This window comes from Heloderma suspectum, chromosome 1 (assembly GCF_057233095.1).
Source record: "Heloderma suspectum isolate Gila_16-S chromosome 1, 16-S_ref, whole genome shotgun sequence".
Taxonomy (NCBI): domain Eukaryota; kingdom Metazoa; phylum Chordata; class Lepidosauria; order Squamata; family Helodermatidae; genus Heloderma; species Heloderma suspectum.
The window spans coordinates 72,224,807-72,246,691 of record NC_139458.1 but is presented as its reverse complement, the minus strand read 5'-3'; the positions used below and the strand labels follow the sequence as shown (position 1 = coordinate 72,246,691).

Below are 21,885 nucleotides of genomic sequence, written 5' to 3'. Positions count from 1 at the left end.
CTTGATTAAAATTAGGCAGAATTTGGTGATATTCTAAACTAAATAGATAAATATGCAGAGAAACTGTGATTCTCTTACTGAAGTTATTTAAATAGAAATCCTGACAAAACCAGTCCTCTGAGTGGAAGCTTCCACTTTCAATTTTAGTTTCACTTTAAGTATAACTTGACTAGGATGACATTGAGTAGGATGACATTTATACTGGAGGAAGTGGATTAAGGTTTGTGGCTTTTGGGTTAAGCTTCATGTGACACCTAGGGAGGTGGTGGGCTCTCCCACACTGGAGGCCTTCAAGACGAGGCTGGACAGCCACCTGTCAGGGATGCTCTGACTTGGATTCCTGCATTGAGCAGGGGGTTGGACTCGATGGCCTTGTAGGCCCCTTCCAACCCTACTATTCTATGATTCTATGACACTTAGTACAATAACCCATAACTTGCTATTATCACTTATTATACTGGCAGGATTTTCAGTGGAAGCACCCTGATTCTGAGTGAGTTGTGGATATGGGATCAACAAGTATTTATTTGCTTATATACTCAGGATGTGCAGTTAGCAAACAACACTCAGCGAAACACCTCCATGGATTTTTAAATATTTTTTTCCGTAATTACAGGGGGAAACATTCACTCTTCTGCTGCACAAGGAACAAAAGGGGCTGGGAGGACAAAATGTTTCCAAATAGTGAGGATGGATGCAGGGTTGGCCCTCCTTTGAGGTGGGTTGAAGCCCCCGCCTTGGGCAGCAGAGTCGGAGGAGCGGCAACTGTTCTGCTCCTCCTGCCCCCTCCAGCAGATGCTCTGGAGAGCCCCGCTAGCTGCTCTCCTGCTGTTGCATTTGCTGCAAGGGGAGAGCAGGGCTACTCCTGAGGCTCTCTGGAGCAGCCGCCCTCTCAGTGATGCTAGCAAAATACTCCAGAGATCCTCATCAGTTCCACCCTGCTGATTCCTGCTATGGCAAATGCTGCAGTGAGAGAGTGGCTGGTGGGACTCTCTGGAGCAGCTGCCCACTCAGTGATACTAGTGAGTCTCTGGAGAGCCCTGCCAGTCTTGTTCTCCTACTAAGGCCAATGCCACAGTGACAGAGTGGCCAGCAGAACTCTCTGGAGTAGCTGCCAACCTCTGTTTCACTCTGATGAGATCCTCAGAGCGAAACAGAGGGTGGGCAGCTGTTCTCAGCCACCTGCCCTCTGGCTCACATTGAGAATCCTCTCAGTGAAAGCCAGACAGTGGGCGGGGTGGGTGGATGGGCTCTCATGAGGCACCGGGGAGGGGGGGAGATTGGGAGGAGAACACATGTTTCTTTTTAAAAATAGTAATTATTTTGACTTGGTGTTTTTATTCTTTTATTCTTTATCCCATCTGTATTGTTCACTGCTCCGAAATCTGTCTGGAAGTGGAGCAGTATGCAAATGTTGCAAATAAATAAATAAATGATGAAGGAAGGGAAAGGGTGAGAGATGCGCAGTGCAGGAAGGGAAGTGTCGGGCATATGTGATAAGGGAAAGGGAAGGAGTGGAGGGCGCGCATGATGAGATAAAGGGAAGAGGTGAGGTGCACGTGATGAGGTAAGGGAAAGGCATGGGTGGGGCACACAATGAGGTAAGGGGAAGGGGTGCAGGTGGGCGTGTGCTCTCACACCTCAGATGGTGAGAGAGCGTGCGCCGAGCCTGGATGGATGCCGGTCAGAACCGTGGTTCTAATTCTAATGCTCTTCTCTTGCTTTCTCTAGAACATTCTGGAGCTTAAAGTCTGTGATGAAGATAAACACACCCAGGATGACCATCTCCTCACTGTTTTCTTTGATGTATCTAAAATCCAGCTTGGAGAAACAGTTTGTCTGAACTTTCAGCTGAACCCAAAGGTGAGTACTGAAATTAAAAAGCATGCTGGGACACTGGATGAAAATGCCACATTTCTAAACACTTTGGTACAAGTGTTTAGAAGCCACAGTCCAGTGAAAAAGAAAAAAAATGTGCCAAGGTAATTTAGGAATAAAGTTCCACTAGGGGTGGGTGAGAGATTTGTTGTTTTATAGGCCGCTTCCAACCCTACTATTCTATGATTCAGTTCATTTCTGAGCAGAATTTTTCCAATTTGTACCTCATGGAAATGAAGGCAAATCCACATGCATTCTGTGGTCTTAAGTCCATACATTTCTGAGCTTGCAATACAATTTACTCAACCAAAAAAAAAAAGCATTGAAAATATGCAAATTAAAAATGTGCCTGTTTTTAAAATGCACATGGAAAAATGCACACAAACGTGCTTTAATCAATGGGAAGAAAATGCATTCATTTCAAAAATGATAACTATTGATGTGTACATTTGGAAAATGTGGACAAAAATACAGAGGAATTTCCATGTGAAAAAACCACAAAGCTCGTAATCTAGTATGGACACGAGGCAGAACAAAGTTCGAGGTGGAAATCAGAGGACCTCAACAAGCTTGAGTTTTGCTGATTCACACATCCCTGAGTCCTGCTGATTTCAAGTAACTAACTGCTGAGATCACTGGCCAAGCATGTTTGTTAGCTGTTCATGCTGCCTAGGCTAAGCCTACATTTCCCAGAGTAACTGACGAAAAGACCCTGTTAGCTTCTGAGACACCAATAAGGACGCGATCCTATGCTGGGGAATGCTGGGTGTTGTAGGCCTTTTTTCTGTCTAAACGTGCACAGGATTGTGCCTTAAACTGGCTAGTGCTGCCTTCCCTAACCTGGTGCCCTACAGGTGTGGAGGACTACAACTCCCAGCACCCCATCTTGGAATATTATTGCATCTACCTTGATATGTTCGAGAAAAAAAAAATTGAAAGGCTTTTATTAACCCTTTAAAATTATTTGTAAAGTTAATTAAAATAGCCCTTTATCATGAACCCAGATGCTTGGTCCTGTGCAGATTTAGGTATGCCAAATCCTATTGTTTCCAGTATTTGGAATGCCTTAATTCTTAAATCAGCAGTTAGATTTAGGATTTAAAAGCTGGTATTTCCAAATGTTGCGTTTCAGTTCAAATACCTAGCTCTGGATTCAGGAGTGTGGTGTATGGTGAGCTCTTCTCTAAATTAGAACTCAGGACATCAGCACACCACTCACCCTGCTATTGCTGTCATGGAAGAGGCTACTGTTGTGGCTGCTGGTTGGTTTTCCCAACTTCTCATGGCATGACTTATTTATGTACCGTATTTCTATAGCTGCCTCAAAATCTGAGTTCTATGGGCAGCTCACAAACAAAATTCCCACTCCCTCTAGTGTGTTTGTTTGTTTGTTTGTTGATTAATGTATGTATAAACTAATACTGATTCCCCCATGTTCCACAGTCCAGCATTGCTTGCTGACTGTCCTGTCTCATATGGTCTATCTTCTAGTATCGGTTTCCGATCATTAAGCGGAATGTGTGAACATGTAGTCACTGGAGTGTTGTTTTTGAAACTTGCAGGGTAAAGAGGAACTAGAAGTTGAATTTACAATGGAGAGCAGGTAAGAGCCATTAACAAAACTACCACGCTGAAGCACATAGCGTAGATAGAAAGGTTGCTTTGCACCTCTCTTAGCACCTAGCTAGGTATCATTGGTTGTCAGTCCATGGGGCAATAATGGCGGCTGAATGATTCTGTGTGATTGCCATCTACGACGCACACTAGTGGTTAACAAATTGATCATGACAACAGCTAGTAAATGGCTTGGGCACTGCCTATAGATAATACACAACGCTAGGAAAATATATCCAGGAGATCACATGGTAAAACTGCTCGTAAACTGTTCCACATTTAGAATACAGATGGAGGAATCTCATGACTAAATACTCCTTCCTATAAAATTCCTTACACATGGAGAACTAGATATCATGGGGAGAAGGGTCCTAGCTTGTCATATGCTAGTTTTGTATGTGATCTTCCCTGTCCAGAGCCTCAGATGTGCTCTAGGGCACACATGGAGTTCCTGTACAATCAGCCTTCCCCATTCATTTCAGTGGAAGGCCAGCTCTGTTTAACATTCTTGTGTGCAGAGCTTCTGCTTCCATGGAAGGGAATGGAGAAGCCCTAATAAAGGGGTGGGGAATCTGAGGCAAAGACTTCTGTATGAGATCCTGGGGGGAACTCTCCCTCTCTCCCTCTCTTTGAGTGTGACCAGTGAGAATCTTAATATACGCTTTGCATGTCCACGGAGTGATTTTATATTTATTTTTTTATCCATTATTGTTATCAATGGAGGTTATTCATATAGCTGTCCAACTATGTCAATGCTAAGCATGTCAATCTGTGGTTCTCCAGGTGTTGCTAGACTACACTTCCCATCATCCCTGGCTGTTGACCATAGTGGGCTGGATCTGATGGAAATCATAGTTCAGCAACATCTGGGCATCCACTTGTTCCCCATCCCTGCTCTAATGGGTTGGGAAGCTCTGAGCATGTATTGGAACTGTTCTGTGTATAAGAAATGGGTGGATCATGGCCATAGTCTATATCAGGGATAGGGAACTTGTGGCCCTCCAGATGTTGTTGGACTGCAACCCCCATCATCCCTAACCATTGGCTACATTGGCTAGGACTGATGGGAGTTGTGGTACACCAACGTCTGGAGGGCCACATATTCCCCACCCCAGTCTATATCCTAGGCAACAATGTGATACCTACAAAATATGCCCAGTTGCCAATCTGTACTTCCAGCTACAGCATTGTTGTGATCAACCAAAAATAAGGCGCAAGAAGCTGCCAATAAGAGGCAGATGGCACAGGGATTGCCTTGGGTGCCATAACTCCAATCTTTGGCATATGCCAGCCATACCTCTAAATCTCCCCCTCCCCCGCACATACTGTTCTTCCTGGAGAGGGAGACTCACTACATAACCTGCTTGTCTGGAGCTTTTGTTGCCTCAACTCCCATCAGCCCCAGCCAACATGGCCAATGATCAAGAATGCTGGGAGTTGTAATCTAAAACTTCTAGAGGGCACAAGGCTGGGGTCTGGGAAGAAGCCTCCATCCTTGTTGTGAGAGCATCCATCCTGCCTCTCAGTTGCCCCCCCCCCCAGCTTTCCTTCATTCCATTCCCAGTGTCATGTCCTCAGGAAGGAACACTTCAGAGTGGTTCCCTTCTTTCCTGGCCTCCAGCCTCCTCTTGCTCACTCACTGTTCTGGGCTTCTTCCTGAACTGGGCCTTACCCTTGTATCCTGTTTCCCCCTGCTCTGGAAAGGAGACCATTTAAAGGGCTCCTGGGCTGAACCAGGATGATCACGGATTGGAGCAATGATGCCATGTCATTTCTTGTCCAGCCATCTTGGGTGCCATCCCATGAGGCTTTTATTGTGCAGTCATGGTAGGTCACTCACTGAAGTTTGCGGGTCCTTTTCATGACATCGTCAGCCTCCAGGGCACATCCAGCAGTATTTCCCGGTTATTCCATGTTAAAAATTATCAGGAGATAATGAGCTAATAAAACATCCTGGGTTTTCCTTATTGTGTGCAGTCACTGTTGCGCTATTAAAACAGCCATTAGATGGCACTGTTTCATTGAGTCTATGGAACACTGAAAATTAAAAACGTGCCCTCTCAGCAATCACGTGGTCGCTGTCTGGGAGCCCACGGTAAATGTGGAAAGGCTCCACAATGGGAGGACTGCGGGTTCTTTCTTTAATGTAGAGACACCCGTAAACATCCGGCTGGGCCAGCCAACCTGTAGAGCCAATGGGAAGCCACAAGACACAGGTTTCCGACACAGGAAAAAGCAAACAGAGTACATGTAAATTGCTCGGTACTGAAATAGTGTGATTGTTTTTCTTATTTTTTTCCCTTTCAGTCCAGATGTTCCAGAAAAGATTTTTACTAATGGAGTCTTAGTGGTAATTTTACTCTTGTATTATTTTTACTTAACTGCACAACTAGTAGAGCTAAGGTCCCCAAAAGTGAGGGTGTTCAGATTCTGCACACACAAGCAAACATTCTTCTGTGATAATTCCCTGAAATTACTTGTGCTGAGGGAAGCTTGGACTGGAGTAGCCATACTTAGTTGCCAGTCTCATTGGCTCTTCTACCATCTATTGAACGCCACCAAGTGGCAAAAATAAAAAGTGGCATTATTCATGTCGTAGGTTCCTAAACCATTGATTTCGGAAAATTACAGTCAATTTAACTTTCTCTATGACTAACATCTCTTCCCTCCACCTCCATTAATTGTACAGAGTCCTACATGCACTGGGAAAATATTTGTAGTTATAAATCTTCACTTAATAGCAGATTCCCCCCCCCCCCAACACACACACACACACACACACACAATTAAAGCTGCATACCTGTTAAGAAGGGCCAGCAAGAAGAAGAGCATCCCAGCTTCAACACCACTGCTTGAAAGATGCTCAGGGTGCCTTCAAGCACCAGCTCCCAAGACAACTCCCCACCCCATGCCGGCCTTTCCAAGGCACCTTCAGCCAGTAGCTGTTTCGGCCCTGTGTTGCCAAGCAACTTGAGGGACCATGGCCATGCAGCTGCCAAACAATCCCCAGCCTTCCTCCCAACTTTGGGGCTGGGCTGGGGCGGAGGCAGGGACAGTAGAGTGTGACAGAGACAGAACTCATAGGTAGACAGGTAGATTCATGCCCACTTCATGCCCTGAAAGAGGTCAAGCTTTCGTGAGTGTTCTAACTGAATCAGGGCTGGCCTTCCCATGACGTGGGGGTAGATTTGGCCTTCCGGTGCCAAGCCTGGTCTGACGCTTTACCCTGAGGGCTTCTCAAAGCAAAGGACTCCCCCATTATGGCACAGTTGGTCTCCAGGGCCACCTTGCCTTCACTGCCTCCCTCTGAGGAAGAAGCCCTCAGAGCAAGGCATTGAGGAGAATGGGGCAACAGGGATGGCAGGGAGGAAAAAGATGTGGCAGTGGGGCCAGGCTGGGAGGAACAGAGAGGGCGGTGGGGCATCTTCCTGCTTCAGGTGGGATGTCTCGCACCGGCCCTGCGCTTGTCTTCGGGACAGTGGAAGATGGTGGTAGCAGTGGAGAGTGCTCCCAAGGCCCTGGAGGAGCATATTTTGTGCTGGAAATACAAGTCCCATAAATCCCAGCTGGAAACCGAAGCTCTACATGCCATTCCCACTGAGAAGAAAACCTTCTCTTCAGCACAAATGATGTCAGTTTCCCACTAGGGATTTTGGGTTTGTGGTCACTGCTGCTGCCATCTTCCCAAAATGTCTTGGTGCTGGGGCAGGGGCTGGGGAAAGTGGCTCATATGGCTGTGCGTTCCTCAATCCTGCTCCCTAGCGTTTAGGCGAGGTGCTTGTGCCCCTGCTCAAATGCTTGCAGTGCTCCCCAGAGAGCCTGATATTGCAGATTAACTTCTATGAATTAAACTTGGAAGGGACATTGAATTTATGTAATGTTTGATTTCTAAACTGAGAGAAGCCAAGCCTGAATTTACCTGAATGTGCACCCTTTGACCCAGAAGGCTTGTGTGAGCCTTCTTATGTGGGGGCAGATTGTAGGTACTCGATAGTGTAATGATGGCACCCATCTCAAGAAGATTTGTCATTAGTTCACATGTTCCAGGGTTGAATTCTGGCACCAAAAAAACAGATGCAGGGGTTAAGCCCTGGTGAGCCTGGTTTATTGCGTTTGCACTGCTTTAATCTCATAACACACCTACACGATTAGTCAGGATGAAGGATGAAAATGTATACTTGTTCAACATTCCATCTTTTATTGTCGTTGTTTTTATTCTTTACAGTCTCGTGAAGTTGCCTGTTTGGACGTTCAAGTGAATGGGGGAAGAATGAAAAAGGATTCAACAGGTAGGTTACTTCGGTTAATTGTTATGTTTATATAATAAGGTACAAATTGGCCATTGTCTTGTTTGCCTTTCTGTGAGCCATTCCCCCTGTCCACTCTTTAATGAACTGCTATGAAGTCATGGAATGTTCACAGGCATTTTAACTGCATGAGACATATGTGCCAGTAATTAGAATCTTGATTTAAAAAAAGCATACCTTCCCTGAAGGAAATATAATGTCTATTTGAATAGGGGGTAAGGGGAAATTTCATACAAGGTCTAGGGAAGAGAGAGGATTGTCATTGTGGTAACAAACGAATGGACAAACTGAGAGATTTTGGACCAGACCATTCAAACAGTGAACTGGAAACTCTGAAGTTTAAAGTTTTAAAATGGTTTTTAATGTGTATATATTTTTTTAAGTCTTTAAATTGTTGCAAGTTTTGACTGTGTCAGTCTGGGAGCCCTATTTGGGCTGAAAGGTGACTCCTTGCTTTGAACTAACAACTAAATAGTTGTATGCCAGTCTCTAGTCCTGGATGCAACAGAACAGGGCCTCAACGATTGAGCCATTTCTGCCACTTATTAAGTATCCTCCCAGTTTAATTTAAAATGTTGGACTCACTTTTTATAGGATTATAGGGAGCCCCTCTATGAGCAAACACATTGTTACAATAGGAAACCTTCAGGTGGTTGTTTGGTGCCCCCAGAATTTTCTGCCCCAGGTGGTGGCCTAGTTCACCACCCTTGAGATGGCCCTGGCCCACAAATGGGTGTTGTTGGGCTGTTCAGCTAGGGGTGGAGGGTGGAGAGTTGTGCAGTCCTTTGTTAAGTGTATGTAAACAAATAAAATTAAATTTAAAAGCAAAAACATGGGGTTTGTGTCACACAAAATGGTATCTCATGCACATATTCTGAAGAACTTTTTGTAACATGCAGATTGAAATGATAATAGCGAACACGGCATCATGTGAAATTGAACACCCACTCTCATTGATAATGCCAGTTTAGTTAAGAATATACGTTCATAAAAAGAGCCCTGCTGGATCAGACCAAGGGTCCATCTAATCCAGCATTCTGTTCATACAGTGGCCAACCATGGGAAACCCACAAGCAGGACATGAGTGCAACGTGAGTCCCACCCATGTTCCCCAGCAACTGGCATACATAGGCATACTGCCTCTGATACTGGAGGCAGCATATAGCCATCAGGACTAGTAGCCATTGATAGTCGAATCCTCTGTGAATTTGTCTAATCCCCTTTTAAAGCTATCCAAATTGGTGGCTATCATTACATCTTATGGAACTGAATTCCATAGTTCAACTATGTGCTGTGTGAAGAAGTACTTCCTTTTAGCTGTCCTGAATCTCCCACCAATCAGTTTCATGGGATGACCCTGGGTTCTAGTATTATGAGAGAAGAAGAAGAAAGTTTCCCTATCCACTTTCTCCACACCATACATAATTTTGAATACCTCTATCATGTCTCCCCATACTCACCTATTTACATTATGCTTTGTTGCCAAATACACCATATTACTTCTAACTTTCTGAATAACTCATGTTTCTCACATCTCAGGAGTTCTGATGGAGTCCATTGGACACAGAATTCCATGTTAACACAAGGGACAATATTTATCCATGGAAACTCCAGGCACACAAACTCAAGTCACTACATGAAAGCAGAAAGGGTGGAGTGATAAGTGATTTTCACTTATTTTCCCTTTCCCTTGTATGTTCCAGAAATGTGCATCAGAAGGTTGGCGAACCCTCCAGACAGTGGGGAAGGTAGTACAGGGGGCAGCAGGCAGAAAGAGGAATCCGAGAATATTGTATCCACTCTTCCTTGCATGAGTGGCAGCCCCAGCTGGATCACCAACCTTTCCACAAACAGAAAGAGTCCTTCCATTTGCAGAAGGGTTGTCTTGCTCCAAACCTGTGTGTCCAGCATCTGCATAATATTTAGGAAAATTGTTTTACACCATTTTTTTTGTAGGGATTTTAATGTATTGGTATATCAACCTCCCTCTCTGCTTTTTTTGGGGGGGTCTTTCTTTAGAAAGAAAATTCACTCTTTCAGTGGGTGGATCCTATGAAGAAGCTCAGAACCTCACATTGCGTAAATGGCTGTGCCCTGCTGCTCCTGCTAAATTTCACTATATCAAATATAACCAATCAGAACTAGACATTGAGCTGCCAAGAAGACAGCTCTGTGCGGTATGTTGTTTCTTGTCTCCATAAAACAGAGGTGGTGACTTCTTTCGCAAATTCAATTCTGGAGAAGCTCTCAAGTGGTGGGTGGGGCCAAAGGAAAACTGGGATGGGGCCAAAGTACAAAACATACCAGCACTGGATGTGCCTGATCTCGTCTGATCTCAGAAGCTAAGCAGGGTCAGCCCTGGTTAGTACTTGGATGGGAGACCGCCTGGGAATCAGGCTTCCTGCACTGAGCAGGGGGTTGGACTCAGTGGTCTTGTAGGCCCCTTCCAGCCCTATGATTCTGTGATATTGCTGTTTAAAGCTCTTACTGCCAGTAACGAAGCCTTAGGAGAGGCATTTCAACATGGTAGGATAGGGAAGATACTGCAGAAAAGCTAGGAAACCACAGAATGATGGATGCTGGGACAAAGGTGATGAGGCCAGTGGAAGGGGGCATGGCCATCTGGGGAATCCTGGAGAGCTGGACTGGGACTTGGGGAGGGGTGGATTTGGCCACCAGGCTTGAGGGTCTCCACCCCTGCCATAAAGAGACTGAGGGACTATGTCAGCCAGCGAACTGATGAGAGAGGGAGACAATGTTAGGGCTGAGCCCTAGGCAGTTGTCCAATGGGAGCCTCCAGGGTTCAGACCTGAGGGAGCCGAGCCAAAGAAGACACCAAGGGTCAGAACAAGGCAGATCTAGACAACATCCCAGTCTAAACAGGTTTAGGAGAGCCAGTGGCCAGACCTGGGCAGGTAGAACCACTCCTGTACCTGGGAACCCTTCACTGCCAAAGGAAGCGCCCCAACCTTTTGCCTTCATCATTCATCACATGGTTCTAGCTCTGGAAGCTCCTGATAGGAAATATGGATGACTTTATAATGCTTTCTCCTAATAATATTGTCATTTTATATGCAGGCTTCCAGACAGAGGAATGAGTCAGCAACTGTTCCCCTGAACTTGCTTCCTATACAAGAGAAAGTGACAATAGCACCGGTGAGAATCCGCTGTTGAGGTCTTGGAACAAAAACACACAGAGACACTTCTTTTTCCAATTCAGGAAGTAATATGGAGTACATTTATAGCATAATTTTTAAGTGAAAAGCAAACACGTGTTGGCTGTTTTTAGTCCTTTACTTCTGGGGTCAGTTTCCTATAAATGTGGCTCACATTGTCTGATTGCTATGAAGCCATGGTCTGAAGTATGCTAGTATTTCTAGCATTATTCAGGACCAAATGGGGGTGCATTGATAAAAGAGTTTTAGAGCGTAATGTTTTCCTTCCATAAATTATTGGGTCAACTCAGTTCATCCATACTTGCATTATTACTCAGAGTACGCTGGAGAATAATTTTGTTCACTTAACAATGAGGATACAAATACTGGGTTCGTATTTATCTCATTTGCTTGCTTTGAATAAAAAGAATTTTGTTCTCTCCCCTCTCTCCCTCTCCCTCTCTCTTTAACAAATGAAGATCTGTAGTTATGAAACTATTTTACCTGAAGTCCATGACCAGTGACTGGTAGATACTTTGCCCCTTACCAACACAAATTTATATCCATGTAATGAGTGTTTCTTGTATCCCTTGGACCATTATTTATTTATTACTTAACTATATTTTAATTTATTACTTTACTATTCTTTGAGATTTAGATCCACTACTTCGAGTTTGATCTCCCTGTCTGGGAATACTGGTCCCATTTTGCATGGCTTTAAGAAGATGTCAATTACCTGCTCTTAATCCCTTGCCCACTGTAAAATTGTGGATAAAGTAAAATACTAGGAGGCATTCAAGATGAAGCTGGACAGCCATCTGTCAGGGATGCTTTGACTTGGATTCTTGCATTGAGCAGGGAGTTGGACTTGATGGTCTTATAGGCCCCTTCCAACGCTTGTTGTTGTTGTTCAGTCGTTAAGTCGTGTCTGACTCTTCGTGACCCCATGGACTATAGCATGCCAGGCCTTCCTGTCCTCCACTCTCTCCCGGAGTGTGCTCAAGTTCATATTCATTGCATCGGTGATGCTATCTAGCCATCTCATCCTCTGCCGTCCCCTTCTCCTTTTGCCTTCAATCTTTCCCAGCATCAGGGTCTTTTCCAGGGAGTTTTCTCTTCGCATTAGGTGGCCAAAATATTTGAGCTTCAGCTTCAGTATCTTTCCTTCCAATGAGCACTCAGGGTTGATTTCCTTTAGGATTGACTGATTTGTCCTCCTTGCAGTCCAGGGGACTCGTAAGAGTCTTCTCCAGCGCCACAGTTTGAAAGCATCAATTCTTTGGCGCTCAGCCTTCCTTATAGTCCAGCTCTCACAGCCATACGTTACTACTGGGAAAACCATAGCTTTGATTATACAGACCTTTGTCAGCAAGGTGATGTCTCTGCTTCTTACTATGCTGTCTAGGTTTGCCATAGCTTTCCTCCCAAGGAACAAGCGTCTTTTAATTTCATGGCTACAGTCACCATCTGCGGTGATCTTGGAGCCCAAGAAAATAAAATCTGTCACTGCTTCCATTTCTTCCCCTTCTATATGCCAGGAAGTGATGGGGCCAGATGCCATGATCTTAGTTTTTTTAATGTTGAGTTTCAAACCAGCTTTTGCACTCTCCTCTTTCACCCTCAACAATAGGCTCTTTAGATCCTCTTCGCTTTCTGCCATTAGGTAGGAGTGCACGAAAGCCACTTACCTGGTCTTGCAGCTTTTCGTGGTGGGGGGGAGGCGCTTCGCTGCTCTCCCCCCAAAGTTCAGGCCGGGGGGGGGAGGCTTCTCGCCTCGCCCGGCCGAAATTCAGGCCGGGGGGGAGACTTCCCGCCTCGCCCGGCCGAAATTCAGGCCGGGGAGGAGGCGCCTCGCCTTGCCCGGCCGCGAAATAAAAAGTTTTTTAAAAAAAACGCCCCCGTGATAGGCTACGTGACGATTAACGTAGCCTATCATGGCTATATCTGCAAAGTCAGCTGTGATAGGCTACGTAAATCGTCACGTAGCCTATCACGGGTGACTTTTAAAAAAAAAGCGCGTATGCAAATGTCGACCCACATAGGGAGCCGCCATTTGCGTTCCTTATTTGGTCGCTGTAGTCTACGTAAATCTTTACGTAGACTACTGCAAAAATAAGGGCAACGCAAATAGCGTTGCCCTTATTTTCGCCGTAGTCTACGTAATCTTTACGTAGTCTACAGCGACCAAATAAGGAACGTGAATGGCGGCTCCCTATGGGGGCTGCCATTAGCCGTATGCGCTTTTTTTTTTTTTAAAGTCACCCGTGATAGGCTACGTGACGATTGACGTAGCCTATCATGGCTGACTTTGCAAATCTAGCCGTGATAGGCTACGTTAATCGTCACGTAGCCTATCATGGGGGCGTTTTTTTTTTTTTTTACTTTTATTGGAATGGTGGCGGCGGCAGCCGGTCGAAAGACCGGCTGCTGCCCCCGCCCCTGACGAAGACCCGACGAACCGCCGCCGGGACCCGCCGCCGGGAGGGACATTCGGGAAAGGTAAGTCCCGTCCCGGGGGGGGGTGCGGGGGGCGGGGGGGTGCGGAGAATTTCTCCCCGAAACTTCTTCGGGGGGCCGAACACATTGGCGCTTGGCCCCCCGAAGTTTCGGGGAGAAATTCTCCTCCAACCCTACCATTAGGGTGGTATCATCTGCATATCTGAGGTTGTTGATAATTCTCTCGGCAATCTTAATTCCGAGTTGTGATTCATCCACCCCGGCATTTCTCATGATGTACTCTGCATATAAATTCAATAAGCAGGGCGACAATATACAGCCTTGTCATACTCCTTTCCCAATTTTGAACCAATCGTTTGTTCCATGTCCGGTTCTTACTGTTGCTTCTTGACCCTGGTACAGGTTTCTCAGGAGACAGGTAAGGTGGTCTGTTACTCCCATCTCTTTCAGAATTTGCCAGAGTTTGTTGTGATCCATACAATCAAAGGCTTTAGCGTAGTCAATGAAGCAGAAATAGATGTTTTTCTGGAATTCTCTTGCTTTCTCCATGATCCAGCGAATGTTGGCGATTTGATCTCTAGTTCCTCTGCCTCTTCGAAACCCTGCCTGTACTTCCGGTAGTTCTCAGTTCACATGCTGCTGAAACCTAGCTTGTAGGATTTTGAGCATCACCTTGCTGGCATGTGAAATGAGCGCAATTGTGCGGTAGTTTGAACACTCTTTGGCATTGCCCTTCTTTGGAATTGGAATGTAAACTGACCTTTTCCAGTCTTGTGGCCATTGTTGAGTGTTCCAAATTTGTTGGCATATTGAGTGTAGCGCTTTAACAACATCATCTTTTAGGATTTTAAATAGCTCAGCTGGAATACTGTCATCTCCGCTAGCTTTGTTGTTAGTAATGCTTCCTAAGGCCCACTTGACTTCACTCTCGAGGATGTCCGGCTCAAGTTCAGTGACCGCACTATCATGGCTATCAGGGACATTAAGATCTTTCCCGTATAGTTCTTCTGTGTATTCCTTCCACCTCTTCTTAATCTTAATCTCATTTGCGTCTGTTAGGTCCCTGCCTTCTTTGTCCTTTATCATGCCCGTCTTTGCACAAAACGTTCCCTTGATATCTCCGACTTTCTTGAAGAGATCTCTAGTCTTTCCCATTCTGTTGTTTTCCTCGATTTCTTTGCAGTGTTCATTTAAGAAGGCCTTCTTGTCTCTCCTTGCTATTCTCTGGAACTCTGCATTCAGTTGGATATATCTTCCCCTTTCTCCCTTGCTTTTCACTTCCCTTCTTTCCTCTGCTACTTGTAAAGCCTCATCAGACAGCCACTTTGCTTTCTTGCATTTCTTTTTCTTTGGGATGGATTTCGTTGCTGCCTCTTGAACAATGTTACGGACCTCTGTCCATAGTTCCTCAGGCACTCTGTCTATCAGGTCTAATCCCTGAAATCTATTCCTCACCTCCACTGTATATTCATAAGGGATAAGATTGAGGTCATACCTGAATGGTTTAGTGGTTTTCCCTACCTTCTTCAATTTAAGCCGAGATTTTGCAAGAAGCAGCTCATGATCTGAGCCACAGTCAGCTCCAGGTCTTGTTTTTACTGACTTTATAGAGCTTCTCCATCAATCTTTGGCTGCAAAGGACATAATCAATCTGATTTCGATATTGACCATCTGGAGATGTCCATGTGTAGAGTCGCCTCTTGTGCTGTTGGAAAAGAGTGTTTGCTATGATCAGCGTGTTCTCTTTGCAAAACTCTATTTGCCTTTGTCCTGCTTCATTTTGTACACCGAGGCCATGCTTACCTGTTATCCTGGTGATTTCTTGACTTCCTACTTTAGCATTCCAGTCTCCTATGATGAAGAGGATATCTTTTTTTGGTGTTAGTTCTAGAAGGTGTTGTAGGTCTTCATAGAACCGATCAACCTCAGCTTCTTCGGCCTCAGTGGTTGGGGCATGGACATGAATTACTGTGATGTTGAATGGTTTGCCTTGGATTCGCACTGAGATCATTCTATCATTTTTGAGATTGTACCCCAGTACTGCTTTTCCCACCCTTTTGTTGACTATGAGTGCTACTCCATTTCTTCTAAGGGATTCTTGCCCACAGTAGTAGATATAATGGTCACCTGAATTAAATTCGCCCATGCCTGTCCATTTTAGTTCGCTGATTCCCAAGATGTCGATGTTCAATTTTGCCATCTCATGTTTGACCACCTCCAGCTTACCTTGATTCATTGATCTGACATTCCAGGTTCCTAAACAATATTGTTCTTTACAGCATTGGATTTTCTTTTCACCACCAGACACATCCATAGCTGAGTGTCCTTTCAACTTTGGCCCAGCCGCTTCACTCCTTCTGGTGCTACTTGGAAATGCCCTCTGTTCTTCCCCAGTAGTATATTGGACACCTTCCGACCCAAGGGTCTCATCTTCTGGCGTCATATCTTTTAGCCTTGTGATACATTCCATGGGGTTTTCTTGGCAAGAATACTGAAGTGGGTTGCCATTTCCTTCTCCAGTGGACCACATTTTGTCAGAACTCTCCGCCATGACCTGTCCGTCTTGGGTGGCTCTGCACGGCATAGCTTATGGCTTCACTGAGTTACGCAAGCCCCTTCACCACAACAAGGCAGTGATCCATGAAGGGGTCCTTCCAACCCTACTATTCTATAATTGTATGATTCTATGACTATCAGAATCTGAAAGGAATGAAACCTCAAATGCCCCATGGCACTTAACAATAGGGACGGGGGAGAAATTAGTTCAGTTTTAATGCAAACCTACTTAATTCGCACTTCCCAAACCGTTACACAAACTGAAAAACAGTTATACTTGGATATTCATACTTTACTGAATTTTTCAATGCAGTTTTCTAATAAAAAATGTGTACAACAATGTGTACATTAGGAAAAAGTGTACACAAACTGAGTAAAGCCAAAATGGACAGATTCATCCATCCCTACTTTAACCATATTTGTATTTTGTATTTTTTCAGACCAAAACATTTGATTTGAATGTGAAGTCAAAAGATTGGTAAGAAAGCTTTTGAACGTCAATTATACACTCACCCACACTTTCTGCTCTCGCATCCTTCCAGTCCAGATCTGTCTGCTTTCATGCAATGTCTCATAGACCTGAGATGCTTTTAATGTCAAGCTTTTACATCTAAAAATTGAAAGTGGTTCCATGACAAACCTGTGCACTATCAGGGCCATTTGTCAGGAAGCCAATCAGTTGCAGCTCCTAGTGAGTTTGTCTGAACATAATATGTGAATTGGTCTCAGTCTTCTTCCTCTTTTAGAGATGGCTGTTTGTCAGTGGAGCATTTTCTTTTTCTTGAGAACACAACTATGTAATGATTGCTTGCAAACATTTAGCAAAGCTCAACAGATTAAACTGTAGTTGATTTGTTTCATTTTTCATATAATGATTTTTTTCCTAAAAATAAAATATACAGATAGTATCCGAGCTGAAAAAAAGTTACAGATATTAAATCCATTCTACAATGCTTTGTTTTTCTTAGTGAATTCCTTCATACGACGTGATTCTGTTCCAGTACAACATAAAGGGCCTCCAACTGTCCATGACTGCAGATTGTCTATTTTTCTAAAGTTTTTAGGGCTGCAATTCTATACAAAGTTTTATTATGCAGATTTGGTCTTCTTTCATCCTCTTTTTTGGTGATGCTGAAGTGGCCACCCTACCAAATATGCCCCAAAGGTTAGAAAAACACTGGTACATATGTGTTTCTTTCCTAGATATAGCAGCATCTAAAACTGACTGTGTACATTTTCTCTGGCTTTAGGACTCAGGGTCTGCTGTGTAAAAGGCCAAAAGACATTGATGTGCGCCTAGGATATGATCTGTGCCCAGATGAAAAGAATTTCCTGCAGAAGCGGAAGAAAGTGGTTGCTGCTACTCTGAAAGATATTCTTCATTTAGAGCAAGGCCTGAAAGACCATGAAGTAAGTGAAACATGATTCCAGTTTCAAAAGTATCACAAATTGCTGCACAACTGAGGACATTTTCACACATGGTACTTGCAGTGCAATCCTATATATTAGGGCTGTGCATGGGCCCCCCACCCCGCTCTGCTTAGGATGCCACCTCGGATCTTCTGAAGCAGCTCCGCTCCACTTTGGACCGATTCGGAACCCCTCCATTTCGACTTGGATCTGAATCTGAAGAGAGATTCAGACATCCAAATCACTCGTTTGGGGCGTTTCCCCATTGACTTGCATGGGAAAACACAAATGGCCATAACGTCTTTGGTTTTTATGATACATGAATGAAATTTAGCAAACTCTCAGCGCCCCTGGAGGGGACTCTACCTGCCAAATTTCAGATAGTTTGGCCCAGTGGTTTTTGTGCTAGGTGGAGTTAAAATTTGATTCCCCCCACACACAAAAACTGTAAATAAAGAGCTATAACTTTTCACTGTTTCCACAGAAGTGCTTGAAATCTGGGACCCTCTCAGCCCCCCTGGAGGGCATCCCACCTGCCGAAATTCAGGCAGTTTGGCCCACTAGGTTTTGTGCTAGGCGCAGGTAAATGTGCTGTTCCCAGAAACTCAAACCAAAGTTCATAAAGGGATAATCAAGTTAGGTGTTGAAGCGGTGAGGAGGTCACTATCCCTAAACTCTGCTGTAGGTTTCTTTGAAGTGCAAATAGTGCTACTTTCCTATTCGCAGCCAATAACCTCAGAGTCTCTTTGGCTGAATTGTCTGGGAAAACATCGACTGGTAGGCAGGAAGCAAACAGAGACAGCAACCCTGCCAGGTGGGCACGTTGACTTGAATGAAGAGCAACAAGAGTTGTCTGCTGGACTGACAGAAGCAGGAAGTAACACAGCAACCCTGCCAGGAGGGCACAGCAGCACCTCACCCACCTCTGCCCCTGCCAAGACCCCGAAGATGCCTCATTTTGGGCTTACTTGCTTTGCAACACACAGTGTAGCATTATATTATTTAAATAATAGCTGTTAATGTGTGTAGTCCTTTGCCCACTGCTTTTGGAAATGTGGACTGTGTGTAGGGATGTCAGAGAATTCTGCTACAAACCCCAGTGAGGCTGGATTCAATAGAATCTGGCCTCCGGAGTCCGTGGCGGAAAGGATCCCTTACCTTTGCCTCCCTGCGGAACCCTCCGCAGCCAGATCCTCCCTGCCGGTGGCTCCGGGGCACCAGCGATACTCCAGAGTACCATTTGCAGCCGTAAATCTCTTAGATTAAGCTAAATGCAGCTGTAAATAGCTGCATTTAGCTTAAACCAAGGGCTTTATGGCTGCAATTGGTTTAGTGGATGCCATTTGCGTCCAGAGTCAGCCTCAGCCAGCGATACAGCATGCCAATGGCGACCGTATCGCTGGCGCTCCGGAGCCGGCCGGCAGCTCTGCAGAATCACCGCAGAAGGGAGCCAGTCGGAAAGGATTCTGGTGGGGGGGATGGATTGCCTGCCCCCAAGGGCAGATTCCCCAGTGGAGAAGCACGTAGGGAATCCGCCCATCCCTAACTGTGTGTACTCCTTTGACACACACTGTTTGCTTGTCCACACAACACAAGCACACACACACACACACACACGGACAAAAGAAAAGCAAACACTGAACAACAAGCAAAGGGTGGGAGTGGGGCTAACTATAATCCTAACAGAAGAGAAACGGTTTTTTTCTCCCCCCACCTGTTTTAAGGGAAAAGAGATCAAAAATGGGAAGGGAAGGGAAGGGAAGGAAGGCAGGAATTGAGAAGGGGAGGTGGAGGGGAGCCAAGAACAAGGGAAGTAATTAATTACTTACTTACTTAATTAAAAAACACTCGGCTTCATTCTGCCAAAGGAGAATGGGAAGGGTTAAGGCTTCCTCTGCCATGCCTGGCAGAGACTGGCGCAGTTCCTCCCAGTGGCCGCAGCAGAGGCAGGATAGGACTGGAGCAGAGAGATAAATGCCATGGAGCTTCCCTCTCAGCTCCCATCCATTCCTGCTGCTGCCACCACCACTGCCACCACCATCATTGCACACAATAGCAGCTCGTCAGGGTAGCAGGGGGCTGCTCAATTATCAGGTGGCTCACACACCCCAGTGGATCATCTTCGTCCCCTCTGGGGCACTGCACTTTGAAAACCCCTGCTCTAGCCAAATAACATTCAGACAGTAGGGATGGTGGAGGATTCCGTCACGGATTGCAGTGAGGCCAAATGCACTGGCATTCGCCCCCCCCAAATCTGTGGTGGAACAGCCTCCCAAGTGCCACCCCGTGGAATCCCCCTGGAATGAAACTTACCTGGGGCTCCGGCGGTGCCGGTGGCGCCGGCGGTGGCAGTGGCTGGGCTTTCAGCCAGCTGCTGCAGCTGCCATTTGTGTCCTGCCAAGCTGCTGTGATAGGCTATGTAAGTATTTATGTAGCCTATCACGGCAAAGAGCAGGGACGCAAACGGCGGCCACTATGCTGTTTGCGCCGCTGCTCTTTCTGTGATAGGCTATGTAAATATTTATGTAGCCTATCACGGCAGCCTGGCTGGACACAAATGGCAGCTGCTACGGCGGCCACCATTTGCATCCACAGCAGCCTGGCCACGGCCGGAACTCCAATCCCCTATCCAGAGTGGAGCCGGTCAGGGAGGATTCCGGGAGGGGGAGGGACGGAGTTCCTCCCCTCCACCGTGGAAGCCCCACAATGGAACAAGGTAAGGGATTCGTACATCCCTATCAGACAGAGTCCTCTCTTCTCCTGTAACTCTACCTCTCTCACAATGAGCAAATGGAGGCCAACTCACAGCAAAGCTCACTATCCTGCCTTTTCCTCCTCCTCCATCTCCTCTCCCCTTCCTCACCCATCCTGGTGGCTGGAGCTCTCTCAAACTGATACATTTGGTGCTTTTACATCTGCTTGCCTTCCCCCTCCCTCCTCCTCCTTCCCCCATGCATGATCTTTCAGAAGTTGATACATTTTGGAGACAGCCTGTCTAGGCTGCTCAGAAGGCATAAGAAGAGCTACAAATATACAAAGTGGATCGAGGCACCTCATAGGTGGCTTGCTTCAGTTTGGGGTGCCTTGGTGCTCTTCTGATCTGCTTTTTAGCAAGACAAAGCACCTCCAAATCAGCCCGCTTTGCCTCATTATTTGGGCTTCTGACCGAAGTGGTGCACAGCCCTACTATATATGTCAAATCAGAATTAAGCCCCATTGAGTTCAATGGTGCTTACTCCCAGGTAAGTGGGGATACAATTGCAGCCTAAAAGCACTTTGCTTGCATCTGTAATTTGAGTGCCTATGTTATTTTATTTAAGAGACTTTTGTACTGCTTTTCAAGATGAAAAGTCTTCCCAAAGCAGCTAAAAATCAGACATTTAACACCAAAACAGTAGAACAAAACAACAATAGTATCAATATTCAATTACTAAAACCAATACAGAAGGACACACTTTAGATGTGTGCGTGTACACACACACACACACACACGCCAGCTTTATTCCGTTATCATCTAGGTTGTCTGGTGTTTGGTCATATATAAGAGGCTTCCCCTCTGTGTATTTATAGCTACCTCCAGTAGCAGAGGCAGTATGCCTCTGTACACCAGTTGCTGGGGAACATGGGTGGGAGGGTTCTGTTGCACTCATGCCCTGCTTGTGGTTTCCTGGTCGACAGCTAATTGGCCACTGTGTGAACAGAATGCTGGACTAGATGAACCCTTGGCCTGATCCAACATGGCTCTTCTTATCTTATAGCCACAAAATATTACCTGGGCTAAATCTATTACTGTTGTTATTTTTAACAGACATTATCAACAATTTTAGACTGGAGAGATAGATGTTCCCTTAATCTCCCCTGTCTAAAATTGTGTTGTATTTACATTGAGTGGAGTTGATACTGCTCTTCAGCTTTGACAATTTGATTTAGTCAGGATCCCTTCCTTGATATTTTAATCCAGATTATTCCCCCCGCATCTGTGTCTAAATCCAACATTTTAATGCCATGCATTTGATGAATGATACTCCTATCTATGAAAGCTCATGTCACACTAAATTTGTTAGTCCAAAAGGTGCCAGGGGGCTCTTTTGGGGGGTCCTCTTCTCAGCAATTTTTCATGACAGTTGGTTATTCTTCATTGCACAGGTGCCTGTGGTTGCCGTGACAACTACAGGGGGTGGGATGAGGGCATTATCAGCCATGTATGGCACCCTTTGGGGCCTCCAGAGAGTGAAACTTTTGGACTGTGTTTCATATCTCACTGGTTCATCAGGAACAACCTGGTAAGGAACTATATTTTTTATCTGTGATTTGTGTAAACTACATGTGTAAAAAGAACAATGTTCAGTGTCTGGACATTTTATTGAGCCCTCCATGGACACTTCAAAGCTAGCATTTCCCCTGATTGTAACCACTCATGTAGAACTGGATCCAGGGCTGGCCCAAGACACTTTGCTGCTTGACAAAGGACAAGATGGTGCCCCCCCCCCCCCCGCACACAATCTGAC

At 45.4% G+C, this 21,885-nt stretch overlaps 1 protein-coding gene across 1 annotated transcript in view; it reads left to right on the top strand.

Moving 5' to 3' along the window:
- Positions 1–1,652: 1,652 nt before the first annotated feature.
- LOC146357389 (cytosolic phospholipase A2 epsilon-like) overlaps positions 1,653–21,885 on the top strand; it is a 46,218-nt gene continuing 25,985 nt past the window's right edge. Inside the window, exons 1-9 of the mRNA XM_084846401.1 lie at positions 1,653–1,863; positions 3,441–3,481; positions 5,800–5,842; positions 7,718–7,781; positions 9,819–9,976; positions 10,878–10,955; positions 16,408–16,445; positions 17,218–17,377; positions 21,524–21,660. Coding sequence (XP_084702527.1) covers positions 3,471–3,481; positions 5,800–5,842; positions 7,718–7,781; positions 9,819–9,976; positions 10,878–10,955; positions 16,408–16,445; positions 17,218–17,377; positions 21,524–21,660 — 689 coding nt within the window. The 5' untranslated portion in view covers positions 1,653–1,863; positions 3,441–3,470. The remainder of the gene's footprint in view (positions 1,864–3,440; positions 3,482–5,799; positions 5,843–7,717; positions 7,782–9,818; positions 9,977–10,877; positions 10,956–16,407; positions 16,446–17,217; positions 17,378–21,523; positions 21,661–21,885) is intronic.